At 50.9% G+C, this 23,112-nt stretch overlaps 1 protein-coding gene and 1 long non-coding RNA gene across 6 annotated transcripts; one reads left to right on the forward strand and one right to left on the reverse strand.

The window, feature by feature from the left end:
• The first annotated feature begins 596 nt into the window (after positions 1-596).
• Positions 597-5,645, forward strand: LOC127480193 (uncharacterized). Its single transcript, XR_007907783.1, has 4 exons — positions 597-1,062; positions 1,414-1,488; positions 3,251-5,327; positions 5,563-5,645. It is a non-coding gene; the product is annotated as an uncharacterized LOC127480193 (long non-coding RNA).
• On the reverse strand, positions 5,341-19,665 carry TMEM268 (transmembrane protein 268). 5 transcript variants are annotated; one of them, XM_051808024.1, is made up of 10 exons: positions 19,649-19,665; positions 18,109-18,674; positions 15,569-15,871; positions 13,534-13,643; positions 12,888-12,995; positions 11,495-11,644; positions 10,065-10,175; positions 8,442-8,522; positions 6,517-6,705; positions 5,341-5,755 (listed from the first exon to the last, which is right to left on the reverse strand). In XM_051808024.1, the coding sequence occupies exons 3-10, from the start codon at positions 15,666-15,668 to the stop codon at positions 5,576-5,578; spliced, it is 1,029 nt and encodes a 342-aa protein (XP_051663984.1). In that variant the 5' UTR covers positions 15,669-15,871; positions 18,109-18,674; positions 19,649-19,665; the 3' UTR covers positions 5,341-5,575. The 5 variants fall into 5 exon arrangements, with proteins under 5 accessions (XP_051663984.1, XP_051663983.1, XP_051663982.1 ...); XM_051808023.1 differs by lacking the exon at positions 19,649-19,665 and having other exon boundaries at positions 18,109-18,208; positions 18,341-18,772; XM_051808022.1 differs by lacking the exon at positions 19,649-19,665 and having other exon boundaries at positions 18,109-18,772.
• Between the last annotated feature and the right edge of the window lie 3,447 nt (positions 19,666-23,112).

Raw genomic sequence — 23,112 nt, forward strand, 5'->3', positions numbered from 1 at the left:
GCAGCCTGGGCTGTGCAGCCCTGGCAGAGACTATCCCTGCCCTCCACCAGCTACATCTCTGACCAACCTCACACAATCCCAAGGCAAGGCCTTGGAAAACAAAGTCTGACCTGCCTGGATCAGCGAGTGCTCGGTTTGGAGATGGGAAACACATTGCCTTGGTCAAAGGGCAAAGCAGAAGCTTTCAGAGCTCACCTGGCTGAGATTAAGGAGCACAGACAAGCACAAGCAGCAGCAAGGTCTGGAAAATGTACAAAACCTGCATTGCTTCAGTAACTGGTTGCACTGAGGGCTAAAATCCATCAGTGCTCTGAAGGGGGGATCCCAAAGGAACCTGGAGAAAGCAAAGCCTCTGCCTGCATCTTGTCTGCTGGGGATGTCACCCTTTCCTCCCCCCTCAGTCATTGGGACAGGGTGTAAAAAGGTGCAAAGGTCTGGATGGGGAATGGAAGGATTGTGTGGGGTATCCTTGCCCACAGCACGGCTTCGGAACGAGATGATCTTTAAGGTCCCTTCCAACCCAAAACATCCTGTGATTCTAAGATATCCATGTCCCTGCAGCACCCAGATGACAGCAGAAAAGGAGAAGAAACATCCCACTCTTCTCCCCTGCCTTGCACAAGCACAGTGCCCACCGCAGTGATCCCACCCAGCTCGGCTGATGGGCTCCCGCGTCTCAAACCCAGATCCTCCAGCAACCACAAGGCACCACCAGCAGCTCCTCCAGCCACGGCCAGGCCACTTTTCCCTTTCCACCGCGGCCGGCTCAACCCCCGGAGCCAACACTCAGAGCACTTTCTCCTTCCCGGGAGGAGCAGGGATCGCATTCCCGGGCAGGGATCCCGGGGGCAGCGCCAGGCTGAGCCACCGCCCCGCGCCTGACCGGGCGGTCCGGGAGCAGCATCCCCGTGGGAAGGAGGGAGGGAGGGAAGGAGGGAGCCGGGCTTGGTGAGTCAACACTGCAGAGCTGCTGCGAGAGGAGAGGGAGGCAGAGCCAGGCCGGCCGGGAAGGACGGATTTGCTTGAGCCCGCGACAAAAATGGTTTTGAGTAATTATCGACGGTAAGGAAACCTCTGGTTTGAGGCGAGGGAGCTCGGAGGGGTTCCCGCAGGGCAAACACTCCGCGTGTTTTATGGCTTGGGCTCGTGGGGGGAAAAAGGCTGGAGTAGCTGGAAACACAGCCAGGGCTCCAGACACACTAACAACTCCCTTTTAGCCTGTTAAACCCAGTCCCTCCATTCCCTCTGCTGCTTTTGGCCATCACCTGCCGCGGGTCCCGCAAGCCCCGCCACGATCCCCTCCTATGCGGACCTCCAGCTCAGCGAGAGGTCCCGCTCTGGGCTCGCTGGGGAGGGCGTTTTGGGGTTGTTTCAGGTTCCTGCAGTGAGCAGGGGTCTCCCCTTTCCCCCCAGCCTGCCGCTATGTGGCCAGGAAGGTGAGGACCCTGTGGAGCCGGGAGCACCGGGAGCCCCGCGGCCACCGGCAGAGTGAGTCCGGACCCCGGGGGGACAGGGACATCCACACACCCGGGACGGAGGGGCCAGGGCTCCCCGGGGCTCCCAGGGCACCCCCACACCTCCCTGCCCCCTCCCTCCGTGTGCTCCGGTGACCAGAGTCTTCCTCAGAGCCCGGCGCTTGAGCTGAGGAGGAACAGGTGGAAGTTACAAAAGTTTCTTTCCTTCCCTGCTTTGTCTTTCCTGGCTGGGTTTTGCTGTTAAACGTCCTGGTTCCATCCCGGCCCCTTGGCAGAGGGGATGAGCAAATAACAGCCTTTGGAAGGGGGACAAACACACTTGGGGGTGGGGGGGGAACCAGAGGGGCAAGAGGATGTCACCTGCTCCCCCAGGGCTGTGTGTCCCTGGGACAGTCTTTGTCGTTTCATGCACCCTGCTAAACACCAAAATACATCTCCACACCCCCACAGGCAGCAAGAGATCCCTGGCCTTGCTTCCCAGTCTTCCCCAGCCCCTTCCTGGCTCGTTTAAAGCACACTTTGTAGATCACTCATGCAAAACCCCTAGAGCAGCTGGTCCCAATTTGGCACAGAGGGTACAGCAAGGGCCATCCTGGCTCCTCACCCATCCCAGTCAAGGCAAGGAAGGTTCACCCAGAGCTGCTCCTACATCACCTTGCTCAGGTGTTAAACCTCACTGTCAAAGTAAACTCAGTTTTGAACAGCAGACAGAGGAATCTCAGCACAGGAGAGATCTGCCCTGCAAATACCAGTTGTACTGGTTTGGCTGAGTCACTCCTGGTTGCTCCTGTGCAAACATACCCAGAGCTGCACCCAGGCAGGGGCACATTCCCAGGCAGGAGCACATTCCCAGGCAGCTGCCACAGTGGTCATCTCATGCCTGGGATCTCCTGCCTCTGCCAGGAGCTGTCACTGGAGACTCCAGGGAAGATGTAGGGCTGAGCCATTCCCTCCCTGCTGCTCCCATGTGCTGTGGGGAGGGGAAGGAAAGCAAACTGCGTGCCCAGGGATTCCTATAAAGTCTCCAGAATATCACCTGTTCCCTAAAATAGCAGGTAGATCTTTAATGGGGAAGGGAAAGGGAGTGTCTCCCTTCACTAATGCCTTAATTAAGTGCATATGAAGAAAAAACAGGGTGTTTGTTGATCACCCTGCAGTGGGAGCCAGGATTTAGCAGAGGCTCCAGCTGGGAAGCTCAGGGCAGGCACTTGGGTGTATCAGTGAGGGAAATCAAACTCCTCCTGTGAGCAAAGAGGTTCAGCTCCTCACTGCAGCTAATTGCTGGGTGTTTAATTGCAGTCAGGGGAGATGCCAGGCTGGCACGAGCAGAGGGTCTGGCTCTGTGTGGGTTGGGCACAGCAGCCCCTCAGATCTGTGGCTGCAGGAGCTGTGCCAGGGCAATGGGGGGGCTGCACATCCCTCTATCCCACAGCATTCCCCAGCCAGGAGCTCTGTGGTGCCCCAGGGAGAGCTGGCCCAGCACAGGGTGCCAGGAGCACGTGGCTCAGCAGAGGAATGGGCTGGCTGGGAAATGTGGATGATCCAGAGAAACTGGTGGGGTCACAGCTTGGAATCTGTGGCTTTTTATCCCCTCCTTGCAGCAAGGTGGGCTCTCCATGTCACAAACCCGGCCTGACTCCTCACACCTACTGCTATTTATGGTTTTTGGAGCACCTTCCCTGTTCACATCCCAGCCTTGTCACTTCAAATCCTTTCCCTTTCCCCTTGGCTAATCCCAAATCCCCCTCTTTTCTCCTTTTGTTGTGCATTTGCAGATGTAAAGGCAGAGGTATCAGCACCCCCTGAAGCAACAGCCTCCCTTCCCAGGAACATCAAACCCATCCAGTGCAGGTCCTGACAGTAAAAGCCCTCAAGGTCCTCCCAGGAAGGCCACAAGATTTCTTCCCACTGATTTCTCCAGGGAATCCATTTGCTGGGAATCTTGCAGCACAGGGATTGGAAAATATCAGCAAATCCCTCCTGTATCTGCTCTCAACACAGAAGCACAACGATAGAAAACACCCTAATTGGTCTCCTGTTACCAGAATTTTCTAGCTGGCAGACAAAAAAAGAAGATTCCCAATATGTATCAGGTGCTCCTGGCACATCTGGGCCATGGAATACCAGGAGAAGAGCTCAAGCCATTGCATCCTAGCAGCAAATTGGAATTTCATCCTGTGAAACCAAACTGTGCTCCTGATGATACTGGTATAAAATCAGACAGTTTCCGTGAAGGTCAAATCAGTCCCTGAGCTGGAGTGAGGAGTCTGGGAGCTCAGGGCTGTGGAAATCCCAGGATGTTTTGTACGACCCCTTCCCCCATGCCCAGCCTGAACAGACAACCAGCTCCCCCAGAGCAGAGGCTGCAGGAGCACAGCAGGACCCCCCCAACCCCTGCAGTGTCACAGAGCAGTGACAGCAGAATCACAAACCCCACACTCGAGGGGGAGACTCTGCCCAACCCCCTCCTGTGACAACTGAGCCAGAAGTAAAGTTGGATCAAAAGCAGCTGGTTGGGAGAGTGGTGGGTTCTGTCCTGGAACGGGTTTGCTGTCGTTGTGGTGCTGGGACTCGATGCTGAGGGTCCTCTGGCTGCTCATGTAGGCAGAGGTGGCTCTTGCCTCGCTATTGCTTGTGATAGAAATAAGAAGAGAGGGAACAGAGTCATCCTGCACCCCTGGGAAGAGCTGAGTGAGAGCTCCCAAAGCTCCAGGGCTCAGCCTCATGCTGCCCTCAGCAATGGTTTGGCCTTTGCTGGTACAATTTGGTGGCAGGAGGGGATGTACACAAATTACTGACCTTGATTTCAAAACCCTCCTGGCTTTGTGTGGGCCATGCTGGGCTTTGTGAAGGTGGGAGAGGCACAAACCCTGCCCTGGGGGTTGTGGGGCTCTGCAGGGGATGGGGGGGAAGGGGGGAAGGCAGGCTGGAAGGTGGAGAACAGCCACAGCAAGGCTGGAAAATGAACACCTTGGGCTCTTTATTCTGACATTGCCACTCCCTGGGACAGGTGTCACCACCAAACTGGGGGTTAGGTGGTCACAGCAGTGCAAGGATAAAATGGAATGTCATGGAAGGGCCTGGCTGTGGGACAGGAGGACACCAGCACCACCTGAGCACACAACCCACAGTGCTTCCTTTGCCATTCCCTCATGGATCCCATGGACACACTGCTCCTGCTCTCCACTGGCTCCTCTCACGTGTTGTGTGTAAATGGAGAGCGTGGAGAGAGGAGGAAAGGAAAAACAAAGGAAATCAGCCTGCAAATGGAGCAGAAAAGGGAGCCTGAAAAGAGCAGTGCCCCAGGATGCCCTACCCAGTGCCCTCTCCAAGGTTTGATCCCAAGGATCACCCAGGGCTCTGGTGGTCTGCTGGAAGGTGTCCCTGCCCGTGGCAGGGGGTTGGAATGAGCTGAGCTTTAAGGTCCCTTCCAACCCAAAGCATTCTGTGTTTCTATGAGATGTGACTCTGGAAGATGGGCCTGTGCAGAGCCAGGAGTTGGACTCGATGATCCCTGTGGGTCCCTTCCAGCTCTGTGATTCCTGATTCCATGATTCCATGCCCATCACCTCCTTCCCAGTGGAGGCAGCAGAAGCAGCAGGTACTGAGCACTGTCCCCAGCTTGCTCCTGAGTGGAAGGTGTGCTGAGCCATCAGCTGGGACAGTGCCCACGTGTCACAGGGCAGAGACACTGTCCCTGACAAGTGTGTGACACCAACACAGCCCAGAGCAAGCAGCACATCTCCAACACCTCCAGGCAGCCTTTCCCTGTCTTCCTTGTACTGGAAACTCCCACATGCTTCATTCCAAAGGCACCTGTGGGTGTTCCCTGTGACTCTCTGAGCCCCCCAGGTAAGAGCAGTGAGAAATGTCCCACAGGACTTCCAGCCTGTCCCTGGGTTGTTGTGACCCCTGGGGCAGCTCCTTCCCCCTGAGCCAGGGGCAGGCAGGTCTCCAAGGCTTTTCTGTGAGTGTCTTGCATGTTTTATTGGAGTCCTACTTCCACATGTCCATCTGGGTAAATCCAGGAGGAGGGATCACAGCCCCACTGGTGTGGAGGGACAGCTTTTATTTTGGTGTTTTCCAGCCCCCTCTGGGGGTCACCTGCCCCTGAAGCAGCTCTGCTGTGAGTCGAGCACGGTGGTCTGGATGAACTGGCACAGACAGGGCACGGTGCTGTGCTCCAGGTGCCCCCCTGCCACGGCCCCAGGGAGCTGCCCCGTGACCAGGAGCCGGACGTAGAACCCACTGAAGATCACCAGGAGCTGCTGGGCCATGGCCTGGAACGAGCAAAGAGGTGTCAGGGCAGAGCATCTGGGCAGAGAGAGTGGTATCAAACACCATTTGTTCCCTCCTTCAAGGGCTGTCCTGCTCTGAGAGGAGCAGGACAGCAGCCAATGGCACATATAACTGTCCCAGATCCCCTTCTGGTCAGCACTGTCCCCACAGGGGAGGGACAGAAAATGACCCATGGGTGGCCTGGGAGCCTGGAGACCTGCCCACTCTGTCACTGTCTCCTCTGGCTTTTTTTTTTTTTTTTGGCCTCTAGACAGCCAGAGAGCCTCAATCTGCAGGGATGGCACCTGCACAGAATTCACTTAGTCACAGCGAGAAGAAAATTGGAAAATAAATCAAAATCATCCCTTTTGAAGCTCCTTGCTGAGCAGGAATGAGGACACATTTGTTGCTCAGCGTGGCACAAGTCTTTGAAGGCACTTTCTGTGCAGGGAACAGAGGCTGGGCACATCCATAACTCATCCCCAGCCTGGACAGGGGCACCAGGTCCCTGCACAGACCCTGGGTAGAGTTTGTCTTCCAAACTGGAACCCCTTGGCCACCAGGAAGGAAAAGCCCAAGCCATGAATTCCTCAAGGATTAAGCATTGGCTGACTGAACTGCTCAGCAGCAGCAGGGCTGGAGAAGGTGTGTGTGGAATTCCAGTCTCCCATGGCTGGTGGGTGCTGGGATGAGTTTTGGAGCTGAGCTGCCTGGGGAGCTGATTTGGTGCCTCGGGCTGTCAGGGAGGGATGTTTCTCCTTACCTCTGGTGGGCCCTCAGGGACGAGGCAGAGCAGCTCATTGCATGTCACAGGCTTTTTATTCAGGTTCTCCCCAGTGGATAAAAGAGGGGACTCTTCACGTGGAGCCTCCTCATCCTCTGTCCCCAGGTCAGACTGAACTGCTGCCTCCAGGACCACACAGAGCTTGTCCAGCCTGTGCCTCAATCCTGCCTGGAAGAGAAAGATTTCGGGTTCTCCAAAGGCAGTGGCTGAGAACAGCCTTTAAAGGGCTTAAAGAATTTCCTCCTGCATGTTTTTCACTCCTGGGATTGACCATCCCAAGCACTTGGAAGTGGGTGTCCATCCCACAACCAGGAGCTCTTGTGGCAGTGACTGTTCCCAGCACGATGGTCACGGCCTGACAGGGGGAGCCTTGTCTTTAAAATCTGAGTTTTTAAAGATCTGAGTCTTTAAAATCTGAGGTTTTAAATGTAAGTCTATAAAACCCCCCGTGTGTGGATTTGGGGGGGTCACTGTCCATCCCCCCAGGCTGCAGCTGTTGGTTCAGCAGGGGGATGAGCAACCTGGAGGTTTTGGGAGGGTTGTACCCCCTCACCTCTCATCCCACAGCCACCAAGGGCAGTTCAGGGGATGTTTATACACCCACAGAGAGACAAACATTCCCTTGGAGGCCAAGAGGACAACATTTTTATCCAATTAACCCAGTACAGCATTTCCTTCTCCCTCAGGCCATCCCATTTATTCCAGGAGGACAGCTCAAGGTGTCAGCTCTTTCAGGCTGGGACACGTGCTTCCAAAATTGGCCTCTCTTTGGTTCCTGATGACTTTCCTTCATTAAAGTTGTGCAGTTAATTACCCAGACACCCACATAGCAAACAAACAAATCAAAACAAGTTCCTGCTGAACTGGGCACCAGCAGGTGCAGCTGATCCACCTCCCAGTGTGCCCAGTTCCCAGCAGGAGAAGCTCAGGAGGGCACTCAAACACTCAGTTGTCCTTGCTGTGTTGGGCTGAAATGTTGGTAATCTCTTAAATATTGTCAAAATCATCACAGAGTGATGATAAATTTTCTATTTTCATCTCTCTGTCACTCTCTTTCTTCCCCCCCTCCTCCTTTTCCTGTTTCATTCTCTCTTTCCCTGCCTCACGTTTACTGTTAAATAACAGGAAATTACACATTTACTCTTTAAATTATTGTTACCGTTTTAATTATCAATTGGTACTATTAATTATTAAGATATTAATTAATTAACATAACTATTAATATAACTATTAATTTATTATTTAATTAAGAGCAATTTGCTATAATTTATGAATTTTTATTAATTCTCTTATTATTATTTTATGATAAAATATTTTATTTAAAAATTAATTATTTTATTAATAAATTATTTGTTATAATAATTAATAATTATTAATCGTTTTATTTATTTATTTAATTGATTATCCTTAGTAGCTTATTATTATTGGTCATTATTTAATCATTAATTAAATAATATTACTTAAATAATATTAATTAAATATTTAATTAATGTGAAGTATTAACATTAATATTAAATTTAATAATTAATATTTAATTAATGTTAGATGTTGATTATTAAATTTAATATTAATTTAAGTAATATTTAACATTAATTAAATTAATATTAAATATTAATTAAATAATTAATTATTAAAATAATTAAATAATTAACTAAATAATATTAAATCAATTGGTACTGTTAAATTATTAACTGTTAAATTATTCACATGTGCTGTTAAATAAAATCCATACTCCTGCCTTTGGCAGCTGGTCTCGTTTGCACCTTAATTCAGGCAGAGGCATTTCTAATAATTCTAATAACCGGATCAAAACACTTCTCCCCCCCCATCCCACCAACCCCGGGGCCCAGGGCTGGACCTGTAGGTGTGCCCAGGCTGTGCCCAGGCTGTGCCCACCCCCTTACCTGTGCAGTGCTCTGCAGGTGGGTGAGGTGGCAGGACAGGGCCCGCAGGCAGCGCTCGGGGCTGAAGTGCACAAACCACAGCTGGAAGGGGCAGGTCAAGGAGGGAATGGTTCCACATCCCCCCTCCCAGCTCCGTGGGGATGGGAGGTGGGATCTCACGGGGAGCAGAGCCTGTGGGGTGCTCAGGATACAGCCAGGAGCCAAAAAACACATCACAGGGCTCGTTTCAAGCCACGAGGCTCTAGTGCCATTTAGGGCTGGTTTTAAGCCATGTCTGGTCTAAGACAAAACTTCAAATTATTGGGACAAGAAGAGGGCTGGCAGAGAAAGGGGACATTACCCCAGTGCAGTCCTCCTCCCTCCCCTCCTGCAGCCTGGGGTGGGGGCACAACAGGGATAACCCAGGGTCACTGCCCATCACTCATCTCAGTGGCCTTATATCCAAATAAACTGGTGGGGCACAGAGACTTAGCTCCCCTAAACCCTAACCCCCTTCCTGCTTTCTTGGCTTTGTTTCTCTTTCTATTTCTATATCCTAAATGTATTTTATATTTATATTATTCACATTATATTTATATTATTTATATTCCATTTATATTTGTGTTTACATCCAACTATTGATAATATTTCCCCTTTATTTGTTGCAAAATTTCCCCTACTTGGTGCTGGTCTGCAGGACAGAGACACTGCTGGGAAGAGTCTTCCAAGAGCAACTTGGAAGTCCTGCCAGCTCAGAGGCAGCCAAAGGTCTGCCCTTGGACATCTCCTCAACCTGCCACCATCAAGGGGATCCAGGAACAGCAGAAAAGCCAGAGGGTTAAAATAGATCTGACATTGAGCAGACAGGGAAATTGTAAATTATTTGCTGCTCTCAGGCAGTTCTGGGACACAAAAAGGTGAAGGCTCCTTGGATTAGTCCTCACTTACTGAGGTGTGGAACTATCCTGGCGTGAATAAATGTGTAATTCAGGTTTGCAATTATTGTAATTCAGGTTTGTAATTGCCCTCATCCTGCAGGACTTTGTCCCTGCCAGCCCTCCTGCAGAATTCCCTGCTCCCTTCCCTGCCCCTGTGCTCCACCCTGGCTTCCCTCACCATTTGTATTTCTTACCTCTTTGAACATCTCTCCCTCACCTTCCTTTTACACCTTAATGGGATCTTAAAACTCTCTTGATTCCCCTAAATCTTTGGCTAGTCCAGAAAAGGTATCTCTGAAGCCAGGGATGGGGAGTCTGGTTTTCTCCATGTTGGATTTTTGGGGGGACACTCTGGTTTTCTCTGTGCTGGTTCTTTTGGGGTGTTTTGTTTTGTTTTTTTTTTGCCATAAGCACATTGCTGTCACTCTGCTTACAGTGAGAATCATCACTGTCCCTTAAGTATAACACACTTCCAGGAATAATTGTCTGCCCTAAGGAATCTCATTTCAATCCTTTACACCCATTATTCCCAACTGACTTTGGGCATAACTCAATCACCACTTACAGGAGAAATAAAAATACCCCATTCCTCAGGCCATGCAATAAAAAGAACATCCTAGAAACCCCACCCTCTGGATCACAACATCACTAAATACCTCCACATCACCCCAGGAGGGATATGAACGATTCCCTACACAAAGGATACTTGTAGGATGTTGTGTGGCCCCTCCAGGACATCTGTAATCCCCAGAATTAAACTGTGCTTGATAAAGATTTCATTGACAGCTGCCAGCCTCACATCCGTGTTCACGTTTATCTGTGAGAGAATGAAAGAAAAAAATGACATCTCTACAAAAGAAAAGTTGGGTCAAGCTACAAACTGCAGCTGGATAATCCCAAACCCTGGGTTTCTGACAGGAAAACATTGACATGAGCAGAGTGTGGGCAGGGCAGGGTGTCACCAGCCATCAGGATTGGCCTCTTCACCACCAGCAGACAGAAATTCCATTAAGGTTTATTTCTGTCATAGACAAAATCTCTGAAGCTGAATTCACTTCCAGTGTCATGTTCTCCCTTCCATCCCCCAGCAGCCCCTGAGGGAAGGACTCCTTTCCTGAACCTCTATGCACCCCTACATTTGCCAGGTTTCCTCTTGGAGGAATCATTTGCTCCAAAATCCCTTTAAAAAGCCCGCTCTGGACTTTGAATGAAGCCTTTGCACTATTATTCTTCAAGCAACTCCATAGAAATTTCCACACTCCTGTGACTCCTCCACCAAGCAGTGGAGGCTCTGGGTGCTTTCTCTCACACCAGCATCACCTCCCTGCTTCCTTCTGCTGCCCACTCTACCTTGGGTTTATCATTTTATTGCAACTTCTGTGTGTTGGGAGCTGCCTCTTTGTTCTGTTACAAGGCAGCTGCTGTGGGACCTCGACCCCAGAGCATGAATAAACAATTCCATTAATTCCAGAGGCAGCAGAGGCTGCCAGGACTGTCCACAGCTGCTGGTGAGCCCCTGTGCCTTCCCACCAGCTGTGGGAGCAGGAACTGTGCTTTGCAAGGGTTTTGTCTCCAGGGTGACCTTGGGGCAGCCTCTCAGTACCTGAAGGGGCTCCAAGAGAGCTGGAGAGGGAATTCCACAAAGGCCTGGAGTGACAGGACAAGGGGGAATGGCATCACACAGGGAGGGCAGGGTCAGGGGGGATATTGGGGAGAAATCCTTGGCTTTGTGGGTGGGGAGGCCCTGGCACAGGTTGCCCAGAGAAGCTGTGGCTGCCCCTGGATCCCTGGAAGTGTCCAAGGCCAGGTTGGAGGGGTCTTGGAGCAACCTGGGCTGGTGGAAGGTGTCCCTGGAAGGAGATGGATCTTTAAGGTCCCTTCCCACCCAAACCATTCCGTGACCTCCAGCCACAGCAGGAGCTTTGAGCCAACCTGAGCAGCCCCAACATTTCAGCCACCACAACCCCTCCCTTGCCTGTACAACACCCCTCACCTCAACCTGATCCCTGAACGCTGTAAAAATACTCCCTCCTCCCTGGATCATTTATATTCTTAGTGTGCATCCAGGGAAGAAACTCCCCTCAGGAGTCCTGCTCCTCTTGCCCCACATTCCCACACACAATTCCCTCCTCTCACCTTCCTCTGGCGCCGATCAATGACCAGTATGACCAGTACAGTGACTGCCACAGCAGCCAGTGTCACCAGCACACTGGACACCCAGGAGCGTCCAAAGGAACACAGCTGGACCGTGGAGTAAAGGTTTGTCCAGAGAGACATGTAGAAAATCTGGGGAAAAAAAAATAATTAAATAGAGACTGGGGATAGTCACAAACCCGTGAAAGTGAGAAAAGTCACACAAAGAAGAAAACCAGCAGTCCCCCTCCCTTCCCTCTCGTCATAAATTGAGTCACACGAGATTTTTCAGAGGGTGAGGAAGGACAGAAGTGCTTTCCAATAATAAATAAGGGAAAGAAAGGACTGGAAGGACTGAGTGAGCTCTAGTTTATTGCAAAAAATCACCAGTCACCAAAGACAGAAAGAGTGAATTATTAATGATGATTCATACCCAGGAAGGATTTCAACTGAGTTCTTCCATTTAGAGAAGAAATGCACTCACTGAGGCATATTAGTAATAATTCTAATAGTCCTGTATTTAGAAAGGACCTGTGTCAAGGTGGTGCAGGGACCACTCAATTACAATAAAGCTCAAACAGTGGACACTGAAATGGCATCAAGGACCATGTTAAGGGCTGACAAACTTGGTCTTTCCATAAAGATGGGAAAAACTGAATTTCTTTACTTCAGGCAGCAAGTATTTGGGCAGGAGATTGCCTGGAACCAAGTATGATGTGTACATCAGCTTGTAATAACATAATTTACTTGCACTAAACAGGGACCAAACCCCTCAAAACACTGAGCCCCCATCCCTACACTATTAGTGAAAGGAGAAAAAGTTCAAAACCAGGCCTGTTGTAGGTATCTCAGCTGCCTCAGCCACAGACAACCTGCTTTGGTGGGACTGTACCAGCAAGAGGTTGGAGGAGGTGCCTTGCACTCCATCTACAGAAATTCTGTGAGCTGGGAGATCTGCTTTTTAACTTGATTTTAAAAATCTGAAGATATTCTGGTCCCGCTGCTATTTCAGACTGATGGACCAGTTAACTCTGGTTACTGAGGGGACTGCCTAGAGCTGCTCATCTTCTTCTGGTGAGAGAGGCTCCTCCACAGACCCCACCATCTGCTGCAAGGCCAGTACTTTGTCTGCAGGGTGCTGAGGGTGTGATCAAATCCAGCTCCTTGTTTTAGTTCCTGGGTTTTTTTGTACAGCCATTATACCTGCCTTCTTCTCCTTTCACTGATAGTGTAGGAATTGGGGCTCAGTGTTTGGAGGGGGTTGGTGCCAAAGGAACCCACTAGGATGGTGAAAACCAGTATTTCCTCCCTGCCCAACCCCTCCTTGGGCACAAGGAAACCAGGGGGAGGTGTTGGTGCCCCTCGGGCAGTGCCTGGAGATCCCCCCTGTCCTCACCACGGCGATGGCAATCTGGAATGCCCGTGAGTTGTAGAACATGTACCTCCTCACTTCAGGCTTCAGGACACCATCCTGGATCAAGTCTTTCCACTGATCCAATGGCACCTGCTCAGGGAGCAAACACAGAACTAGAGCCACCCTCCAGTTTGGGCTCCCAGTCCCACCAAACCCAGCCTGGGCAAACATGGTGGGGCCAGCCTGGCACTGCAACCCGAGGCTGTGTCCCCTCCCACAGAGAGCATCTCCAATCCCACCCACACAGCTCTCACAGACCAAAAACTTGTGTTCTTGCCCCACTTGCAGTGAGGAAAATCTGCCTGGAATATCTACCTGGAAAGGGTAGGAAAAGGCACAGGAGGAAAAATGCCTTTTTACAAGGAAGGACAAGACAAGACATTGTCCCAGGGATTCCCTGACCCATCAGAGTGACTTGCAAGCAAAATTAACTCCAACCCGTGTTCAAAGAGTTTCCTCATGGATATTTAATCCAAGATCACCCCAGCTGACTTGCAGCTGAAGCTCAACTGAAACAAGCACCTCTCAAGACAAAAAAACCCCAAAGCCCTCTGTGATGTGGCTGTGAATGCAAATGATGCCAACCCAGCTGGTATTAAACTCCCACAGCGTCCCCAGGGCAGCTCACCTGGACCCCCAGGGCCTTCAGCTTCTCTGCACAGAGCTCCATGTCAAAGGAGGAGGTGGAGCAGGTGTTGTCCATGCTGAGCACCAGTAGCACCTGGTCTTTGAGGGGTTCTGCAAGAGCCCAAAGGAGCCATGAGCACCCCACTGCAGGGGGGGTTTTCTCCCAGCAGCCAAGAAACACGTGGCAAAGGGAAGGCTGAGGAACTGAGGCCACCCTGATGTGTTGGAAAAGGATCCAGAATCCCCCTTGGACATTCCTAAGGAGCTCTGGAAGCAGCCTGATGTAAGGAGACAACCCACAAAAAGGGAGGAAACCCCAAACGTTCCAGGAGCGAGCAGAGATAACAAGAGATAACATGATGCTCTGATCTTCTGGCAGATAATGTCTTGCCTCACCAATCCCTGACTGAAAGGACAATGGCTTCAGGCTGCTGGGGGTTGCTAAGGCTGATCTTAGATCAGCTGATCTTAGATCTCTTAGAGATCCCCCCTCGGCCTGCCCACCCCACCCACCCCAAACAACAGCAGGAGCAATCAAATTAAAGTGCTTTCCAGCAACCACATTGCCTGGGATGTGGCAGGGCCACCCTGGAACCTCCCCCCCACATCCTCCAGTGCCCAGTTCCCCACTCCAGCAGTGCTCCTGGGATCAGCTCGAGGCCCTCAGCTTCCCAGTGTCACCTCAGAGGTGTAAGCTAGAGATCCCAGTCACAGCCAGGAGCCTAAAAACCATGAGGACAGCCTGTCCTAGATTTGAGGAGCAGCCTTGGAGCAGCACAGGAGAGCTGTGATCTCCAGGCATCCCATCTGGCACCCACCTAGAGCTTACACAAGCTGTGCTACGGCAGGAGGAAGAGTCCAGGTCTGAGGAAGTGGTTTGTTCAGCTCAGATCCTGTTTCCCTGAAATGTTCCCCTCAGCTTTCCTTCCCCTTTGCAGCTCCAGGGTCAGCCGGGTGTCCCCCGGGCTGCTCCCGCTGACACTCCGTGCTCTCCCAGGCTGTTGTGTGCTGATGGAACACCACATGTTCACCTTTCCCTTCTCCCTCATTTCCATCCTCCCTCCTCCTCATCTCCTCACTGCTCAGGAGCAGGGGATGCCACATGAAATGAGGCAATTCCAACAGGGAGTGACTGCACTGAGCCAAAAAGGGGAGAGCAGGAGCGCCTGGAACCTCCAGGATCACAAGGTGCTGTTTGTTTTCTGAGCTTCATCTCCTCCTGGCACAGAGCAGTGGAGATGGTGATTATAAAGCAAAAACAAAGCAAATGGCCTCAGCCTTGGGCCCAGCTCTCCTGTTCTCCAGGGCTTTAGTCTTGGACACTTCCAGGGATGGGGCAGCCACAGCTTCTCTGGGCAACCTGTGCCAGGGCCTCCCCACCCTCACAGGGAAGGATTTCTTCCTAAAATCTAATCTAAACATACTCTCTTCACAGTGTGAAGCCACTTCCCCTTGTCCTGTCTCTCCAGGCCCTTGGAAACAGTCTCTCTCCATCCATGGGCTCCCTTCAGGTTCAGGAAGGTCACAATCAGGTCACCCCAAAGCTTCCCTTCTCCAGGCTGAACAATTCCAGCTCTCCCAGCCTTTCCTCCCAGCAGAGCTGCTCCATCCCTCTGATCATCTTGGGGCCTCCTCTGGACTCTCTCCAGCAGCTCCATGTCCTCTCTGTGCTGTTCCCCAGGGCTGGAGCAGCTCTGCAGGGGGGTCTCACCTGAGGGGCAGAGGGGCAGAATCCCCCCCTCCCCTGCTGCCCACACTACAAGTCAAGTTTCCCAAATTTGTCTTGGAAGGCCAGGAGAAAAGGACTTCCAGGGTCCTGATTTTCAATAGGTTGATGTCCATTCATTCCTATATATCAGGTATTCCTAAAAAGTCAGTGTCTCCATCCCCTTCCCAAAATGCTGAAACATCCACACTGTTCAGTCACTTTGGCAAATGAGATGCTGTTAAAGAGCATCTTGGAAAAAGTTTGTCTGTGGTTATTTTAAGGGCCCCGTGCTCAGATCTGCCTCTCTCCTTATCAACAAACCACTCACCTGTCACCCACTGCAGGGATTCTTCCTTTAAATCACTCTTACAGTAGAGGAGGGAGGACCCATTTTTCCCAGTCCCACCAGTTTGGCTTTTCTGGGCCATGCTGGAGGTGCCTCTCCCTGAGGGATTCTCTGTTGTGGTGTGAGAAATTCAGCATTTATCTCTCTCCCTGCTGAGAAGCACCAGCTCAGCTCCCCCGGCAGCCGGCTGGGGAGCAGACTGTGAAACCCTCACTCCCACTCCCACTGCTGCCTGCCTCGAGATCCTGCTTTCCACGAGCCAGGAGGCATTTTTTTTTTTTAGCCCTGAAAAGAGAAAAAGAAAATCCTAAATCTTGCAGAGACAGCAAATAAGGGATAACATCAGTGACTTTGCTCCTTGGACCCTGCACTTGGCAGGTGCTGGGCAGCCCCGAGCACAGTAAGCACAGACTCGCCTCCTGCTGCAATTACCTTTTGGTTTTTCGTTAACAGCTGGAAGGTTGTCCTTAAATATTCCTTAAATTATCCTGACATCCTTAAGCATTCGTATTTTGTAAGCAATTGGCCAAGAACAGGCAGGATTTGTCCCTGTGAAGCCAGAGGGCTCCTTGCTCTGCCAGAGCCGGTGGAAAAGCCCCTCCTTGGAAGCGCCGCACCCCGCTCACCGTGCCGGGTATAAATCCCCTCCTCACGGCTGGAGCAGCGCAGATCAGGCAGAAAAAATGCCTCTGCTGAAGGCAGAGCCAAGCAGGAGCTCTCACCCGGAGCAGCAAAGCCTTTGAGGGTCTCTGCTCTGCTCTCCTCTCCCCTCAGTGCCAGGGGGAGTTCTCACAGCAGGCACTGTGCCCACGGGTTTGCCTGCTGATGTAAGCCTCTAACCCACTGCCAAGACTTGTGGGTGGCTATTAAAGCTTGGAAGACGCTGAAGTTTACTTTTTCAATTATCTTCCCCCTCACGTGGCTCGGCTACATCCGCACCAGCTCTCCAAAAACATCACCCTCTTTTTAACCTCTGCCTGTTGCTGTCCCCTGGTGTGAGGGTCCCTCAAGGATTTCACCCACCCTCCTTCCAAAGAGGGTTGTTTTCTCTCTGACTGGGGGTTGTTGCTGCAGTTCCCCCCCCTTGCACACAGCCAGGATAGTCCCTGGCAGGAAAGGAGGCAAGAGAAACAACAGGAGAGGTTCTGCTGGCGGGAAAAACCCCTCAGAGGGCTGGAAACTCACCCTTAAAGGGGACAAACCACGATAAATGTTGCCCAGGAGGTGGGCAGTGTGTGTGTGCACAGGGTGGGCACAGCACCTGCTCTTCAGGTGAGGAGCAATTCCCCGAAATTCTGAGCACAGCCCTCCCACCAGCATCACGGGCAGCCATGTTGTTACAGAGCACATCAACCAGCACCAAAAGGTGGATTGAGACAGTGAATTTTCTCCCTCCTTCCCCCCTTTTGCCATCGATCCTTTCAGGTTAGAATCAGACAAGAGGGGAAAACAAAAATCAAGACAGAAAAGCCCAGAGAAAACAGCAGCAAAGAGTGAAAGAACAGAGGAAACTAAAGGAAAATCTAATTAGAAACTAAAGAAAAACCTACTTAAAATCAAACAACCTGTTGCTGCTGCTGGCACAGTAAGTTAGAGGTGAATCAAGGCTCTGTGGCTTAGATGTCTTAGAGAATTTGAGGTCTCTGGAGGACAGTCCCCAGGAGGTGACAGTGAAGGTGCAGCAGGCCAGGGCAGCTCAGCCATTCCCAGCCCATCAGGGAGCTGCAGGAAGGAACAGCCTTTCCCAGCCAGGACAAGCTCTGTGCCCAAAGCAGCTTTGCTTTTGCCTCTTTGTGCAGCACAGACCTCATGTGGCTCTGCTGCCTTTTACTGCAGAACTGCCCATTTTGGAGGTGGGGCCCCCCTGTCCCCCCCAAATCTTCCTCTGGTGCCTCCTGTGCCAGCTGGAGGAGCAGCCTCTCATCTCCTGCACTCCCAGGCTCTGTCTCTCAACATCTCTTCCTATTTTTTATGCAATGCCAACGTCTCTGTGGTGACTTTGCCTCCTTCAGGCTGTGGACCCTCCTTTTCAGGCACCTCCAAGCCCTCACTAAACAGCAGAGAAACATTCAGCCAGTCCTGCTTCATTTCCTGAGCTGCCAGCAGAGCCTTACCTGGTCCAGCTCGCTCCTGGTCCTGGGAAGGCAGCTCAGTCCCCTGCTCCTCCTCCTGCCTGGCCTTTCTGTGCCACTGTCCCACTCTGCACTGCCCAGGTGCCACCACCAAGCAGGAAGTCTCTGGTCCTGCAGCCCCAGCCTGTGCTGGGAAAGTTCCCTCTCTTGCCTGTGTCTCCCTGGCTCACAGACCAACCAGGCACAGCTCAGCCTGTGCCCCTGCCTCCCTCTCCTCACCCCGAGCTGCAAGCACCAACTTGCAAAATCTCCCTTGTGCATGTGACTGTTCCCCCGGGCTGCTTTCAGAAATGTGGTTTTAACCCTCTGTGGTTCCTCAAAAGTGTTTCCACGCTGAAGGCACAGCCATGGGAGCAGAAACACCCTCCCCCCTCCAGGAATTATCCTCACCTTTGGCAGGGTGGGGGGCCAGAGCTGGAGCTGGACCCTGAAGCCTGTGCAGTGTCACAGAAGACTCCTCTCCTCCTCCTCCTCGATCAGCCAGGCAGAACTAACAAAGCACAAATCCCACAGTTGCATCAGATTAGCTGCTGTGGGAATATTAAAGCCAAACACCCCTGACAGGGCTGGAGACACCAGAAGAGGCAAATGAAGATCTCAGGGCTGACAAGAGGTCACTCACATTTGGCAAAAGGTCACGTCAAAGCCCAGAGGAACAGGGATAACACGCAGGGCAGGAATTGTAGACCTCCTCATTCCAGGAGGCTGGGCTGATAGGGAGCAAGTTTCCTCTCCAGCAGCTCCAGGAGAAAAGCAGAAGGCTCAGGCACGTGGTCAGATGGACCCTCCAGAGCAGCTTCACGTGAGGGAGAAGTTTTTTCTTCCATGCAAAGAGACAATGCTGAGAAAAACCACGAAAAGGAGGCTCCTTGGCATGGGAATTGTGGTTTCAGAGCTCACCAAAAGCTGGAGGATCCATGGAGGGTTGGAACAGAGCGAATCCAGCGTCTTGAGGACTGTTAGTTTTAACGAATGGTTGAAAAAAATAATAAAAAAAAGCAGCTTATTGCAGTGCCTGTGGACACTTCCTGGAGCAAAGGCCACCCTTCTCTTGGAGGGATGGGTTTCTGCAGCCCTGCCTGCCCCAGGCATTGCTGAGTGATGTGTTCATCTCACCACGTGGCTGCACAGGCCACAGGAATGACTCCAAAGCTGCTTACATGGGATCTTGGGACACTGGGAGCTGGGAACTGGCACAGCAACACCATCCAGGTATTGAGAAAAATCAGATAAACCCTGCTGCTGGCACCAGCTCCACTCCCCACCCACGAAAAGCTCTGGGCTCTTTTGCAAATGCTCCTCATCAAAAGCTTTGGCTTTGTTTCCTCCTCTCCTCACCCACACAAAGATTCCAGCAGGGAAGGATCACCCAAGTGCTTCCAAAGAGCACTGTCAGCTCTCCACGGGAAAATGCCCCAGGCCAAACCCTGGGGGGGCAATAAAGTTGAAAGCAACATCAATAATCACCTGTGAGGTGCCCACAAACCCCATGGGGTCTTGGCACGTCAGCACAAGCAGAAAACTCCTGCTCCTCTGGAAGTTTGGGATCACCAGACTCGCTGAGGCTCCAATCCCACACTGCTTTGGGGGGGAAGGGACCTGAAAGCCCATCTCATTCCACCCCCCAACCACGGGCAGAGGACCTTCCACTAGCCCAGGTTGCCCCAACCTGACTTTACCAAGTTATTTGCTGGCTCTGGGGGAGTTTCCCCCCATTTTCCCAATTCCTGCAGTGCTGTAGCAGGTAATGGATTGCTTGAGGCTGGTGTATTTGATTTCCCCCTCCCCAGGTTGGTGTTACACTCCTCTGAAGGGAGCCTCATGCTGTTGGTCTCAGATCATTTCTCCCATTCCTCAAGATCATTTGGAATTGGGATTCAGTTCCTCTGTACTGTTTGTATCTCTTCCCAGCTTGGTGCCTGGGACATACCTTGTACTCCCTGTTCCACATGCTGCATTAATGAATATATTACAGGGAACCTGATTCCAGGGGAAAAAAAAAAAAAACAAACCTGCTGTTTGAAGTGCTTTTCCAGACTTTTTTGACCCCTCCTGCCCTCAGGGATAAACTCCCCCCCCATCATGTCCTTAACATCATTTCTGAGGTTGCTCTTTGCTACCTACTGCAAGTCCTACTGCTTCAAACACAAGACATACACACTTTAGTCTGGCTTTCCCTGCCCTAAGACCATATCTCCTCTACATTTGCTAGATGTTTTGATAAAGTGAACTCTTTTTGCAGTGTTTGGGAGGCTGATAACACAGCCCTGACCGGGATTCCTGCTTTATTGGCCACGCTCTGCACCCAGTCACAGTTTCTCTCTCCATCAGCCTCATTTGGACTGTGCTCACTGCAGCCAGCACTGGCACATCTCATTTTCTTTTGATGAAACTGCATTTTCAGTGGAGAACTGTGCCATCTTTTCCCTATTTATTTTTTTCCTAGTGAGCCCTAATTAGGAAAACAAAGTTATTGAAAGCCTTGTCTTGCCCTTCCTGCACACAAAGTCCTTTTGCAGGCTCTAAGTTGCTGGTTGTTTTTTTTCTCTCAAACAGCTCAGCAAAGCTGACAGATTGACAGTCATTAAATGTAAAAATTTATTGCACAATACCCCTAAATTACAAGTTTCAAATGAGAAATGACACTTGCTTAAGGCACAAAGTGTAGTTCTCATCTTTTTTTCCCCTATTTCTGCCTCTTTCCTATGAAGACTTAAAGTATTCTTCTTTTTAGTATGGTAATGCAAAAACCTCTTTCTTGCATCTCAAATTAGAAGAGGGAAAGCTCACTGTGTGCCTTGGATAATGATTCAGCTATTGATCCAGAAGATGCTTTATTAGATTATTTTGAGGCAGACGAATGTAATTTAATACCAATTTATTTTCTGTTCCTATGCCAGTCCCAGATACAATCTTTTCTGCATGAAATTAGCACTTTCTCCTTTCAACCTCAAAGAAAGATTACACTCTGCCCCTTGCTTGGGTTAGCTGGGGGAACTTTTTCACCAAAACGTTGATTTTGAGGGTTCTTGACAGGGCTTTCAGTACCTTGAAGTCAAAACCTCAGCTGGGATTAGTGGGTTCTGAGCTTGCCTCTCTCCTTATTAATGCAAGAACTAGTGATGTCTGATAAATGGGAGATTCCAGAGGAGGAAAATAAGAGGGAAAGAGGAAAATTGAGCAAGTTTAATGCAGGCAGAGAGAAGGAAATGACCTACAGAGGACACCAAAAACTGCATCCAGGAGTTTTGGATGCAGGACTCGAAGTGGGGCCGCACCCCTGGGAAGGGAGGAAGGGAAAAGATCAGGGAAGATCTCTAGAGGTAAAAACTTCTCTAAAACTAACCAAAAATTAAAAAAAAAAAAAAAAAAAGGTAAATAGCACACAAAATGCTCCTCTAAACATTATAAAATGATGATTTTTATGCCCCAGGAAGCCCAAAGGCAGGCAGAGCCAGCTCCCCTGCCATGTCACACGGGCTGAATGACTGTCCCAGCAGGGCACTGCCTGGCCCTGTGCCCACAGCCCCCAGAGGGATCAGCCAGGGACCCCCCTGCCCTCACTGCCCACCCCTCCCCTCATCCCTCCTGTTCATTACGAGCCCTTTCTCTCATGGTTTTGGATTGAACTGCAACAAAGGCACAGGGGATCAAACCCACCCTGGCTCTGAACTGACCAAACACATATCCAGCATCATTACACAGGGCAGAGGGAGTCAACCTTCCTTGGGGGGGATTTCCCCTCTGTCCCCCTCCCAGAGGGGTGCTGAGCTCTTCAACTCCTTGCTTGACCAGGCACAGTGAGGAGGAGACAGAGACCTTCACTGGACAGTGGGAGCCGAGTGGGGAGCGAGCTCTGTCAGTACAGACTTGCCTTCAAAATTGAACTCTGGCTTCAAGCAGCACAAATATGTGTCCTGATTGCACCTCAGGCTGCATGTTAAGCCATCCAGGTGACACTCATGTCCTGGTGTTCGTGTCATGTGTCCATCTGGTGCCTGTACAGGTGACACACCTTCTCAATGGCACGGGAAAGGCGACAAGTATTAATTCTACAAATAGACAGATAATGCCTGAAAAGAACCTCTGCAAAAATCAACTCCAACCCGTTGCTGATGAGCAGGGATGTGACCAGAGGCAAACTGAACTGTGTGACTCCTGGTCTGATCCCAGGAAGGTGTTCGTTTGTGAGCAGTTTTAACTGGGAGGAATGGAGAGCAGCAGCCCCTCACTGACACTGCAGCAACAAGACACGAGGGCTGATCATTCTTTACCTCCCTCCAGCACCAGGACTCTGATATTCCTGGCACTCAGGTGGGATTTCCAGGGATGGGACCTCAAATCAAAGGTATCAGGCAGTGCTGGGTGTGCCCAAAGCAGCTTCTGGTTCTTTCTGTGGTACAGGAGAGGCTTGTGGTACAAAGAGACATCAGGGATTATCACAGAACCACAGACTGGTTTAGGCTGGCAGGGACCTCAAATCTCATCTCATTCCACCCCTGCTACAGGTAGGGACACCTTCCACTAGCCCAGGATGCTCCAAGCTCTATCCATCCCTTGAACACTTCCAGGGATGGGGCAGCCACAGCTTCTCTGTGCAGAGGAGCAGCAGGGGAAATTTGGGGACAGATTTGTACCAGCAGCTGGGTTTGGGTCTCACTCCTACTCATCAGACTCACTGCAGAACATCTAGAAAATCAGATTTCAGAGGCAAGAAGCCACATTTCCCACTCTATATCTCTGTCAGAAGAATGTTCCCTGCAGAGTATTTTCCTGGCACAGCCTGGCTTAGGCACTCAGACACCTTTCCCAGAGCAAGATAAAAGAATGTCAACTTGAAATAAAATCTCTATGCTGCTAACAAAGCCAGCCTTCCTGGAGAGCAGTAATTGGAAACCCTTCCTTCAGTACAAAGTTATTCTCAACAGTTAAGTTTCAGGGAAATATTACAGAAAATTGTTATTCTTGCAGCACTTCTGCATGTTCTGAAGGGAGTGACTTCACAGCACATTTGCCAAGAAGAAACAATCAGGGAGGGTTATTTTTCCCTTTTTCTCCTGCCTCTCACTGCTCTAGAGAGGAAGGATAAAGTCCTCATTAACAAAGGGAAACTTAAGAACCAAAAGGAGAAAGTGGGGCACACACTGCAGCCTTCCTGGCCAGAGCAGGAGTCTGTCACTGGGAACAAAGGGGATGAAATCACTAATTACAGCCCCAGGCCAGGAGGGCTTTCATGAGCAGTGTCCTGCTGCAGCCTGAGCACCTGCTCTCCACAGGCAGAAATGTTTCATCTCCAAAGGACACAGCAGAATTAACATGGTTGTAACCTTTTATGAGGCCATAGCACCTCTCCAGTCATCCCACCACACTGATTCAAACTGCTTTGATCCCGCT

This window comes from Manacus candei, unplaced genomic scaffold, assembly GCF_025592945.1.
Source record: "Manacus candei isolate 608988 ecotype Guabito, Panama unplaced genomic scaffold, ASM2559294v1 h1tg000071l, whole genome shotgun sequence".
NCBI lineage: Eukaryota > Metazoa > Chordata > Aves > Passeriformes > Pipridae > Manacus > Manacus candei.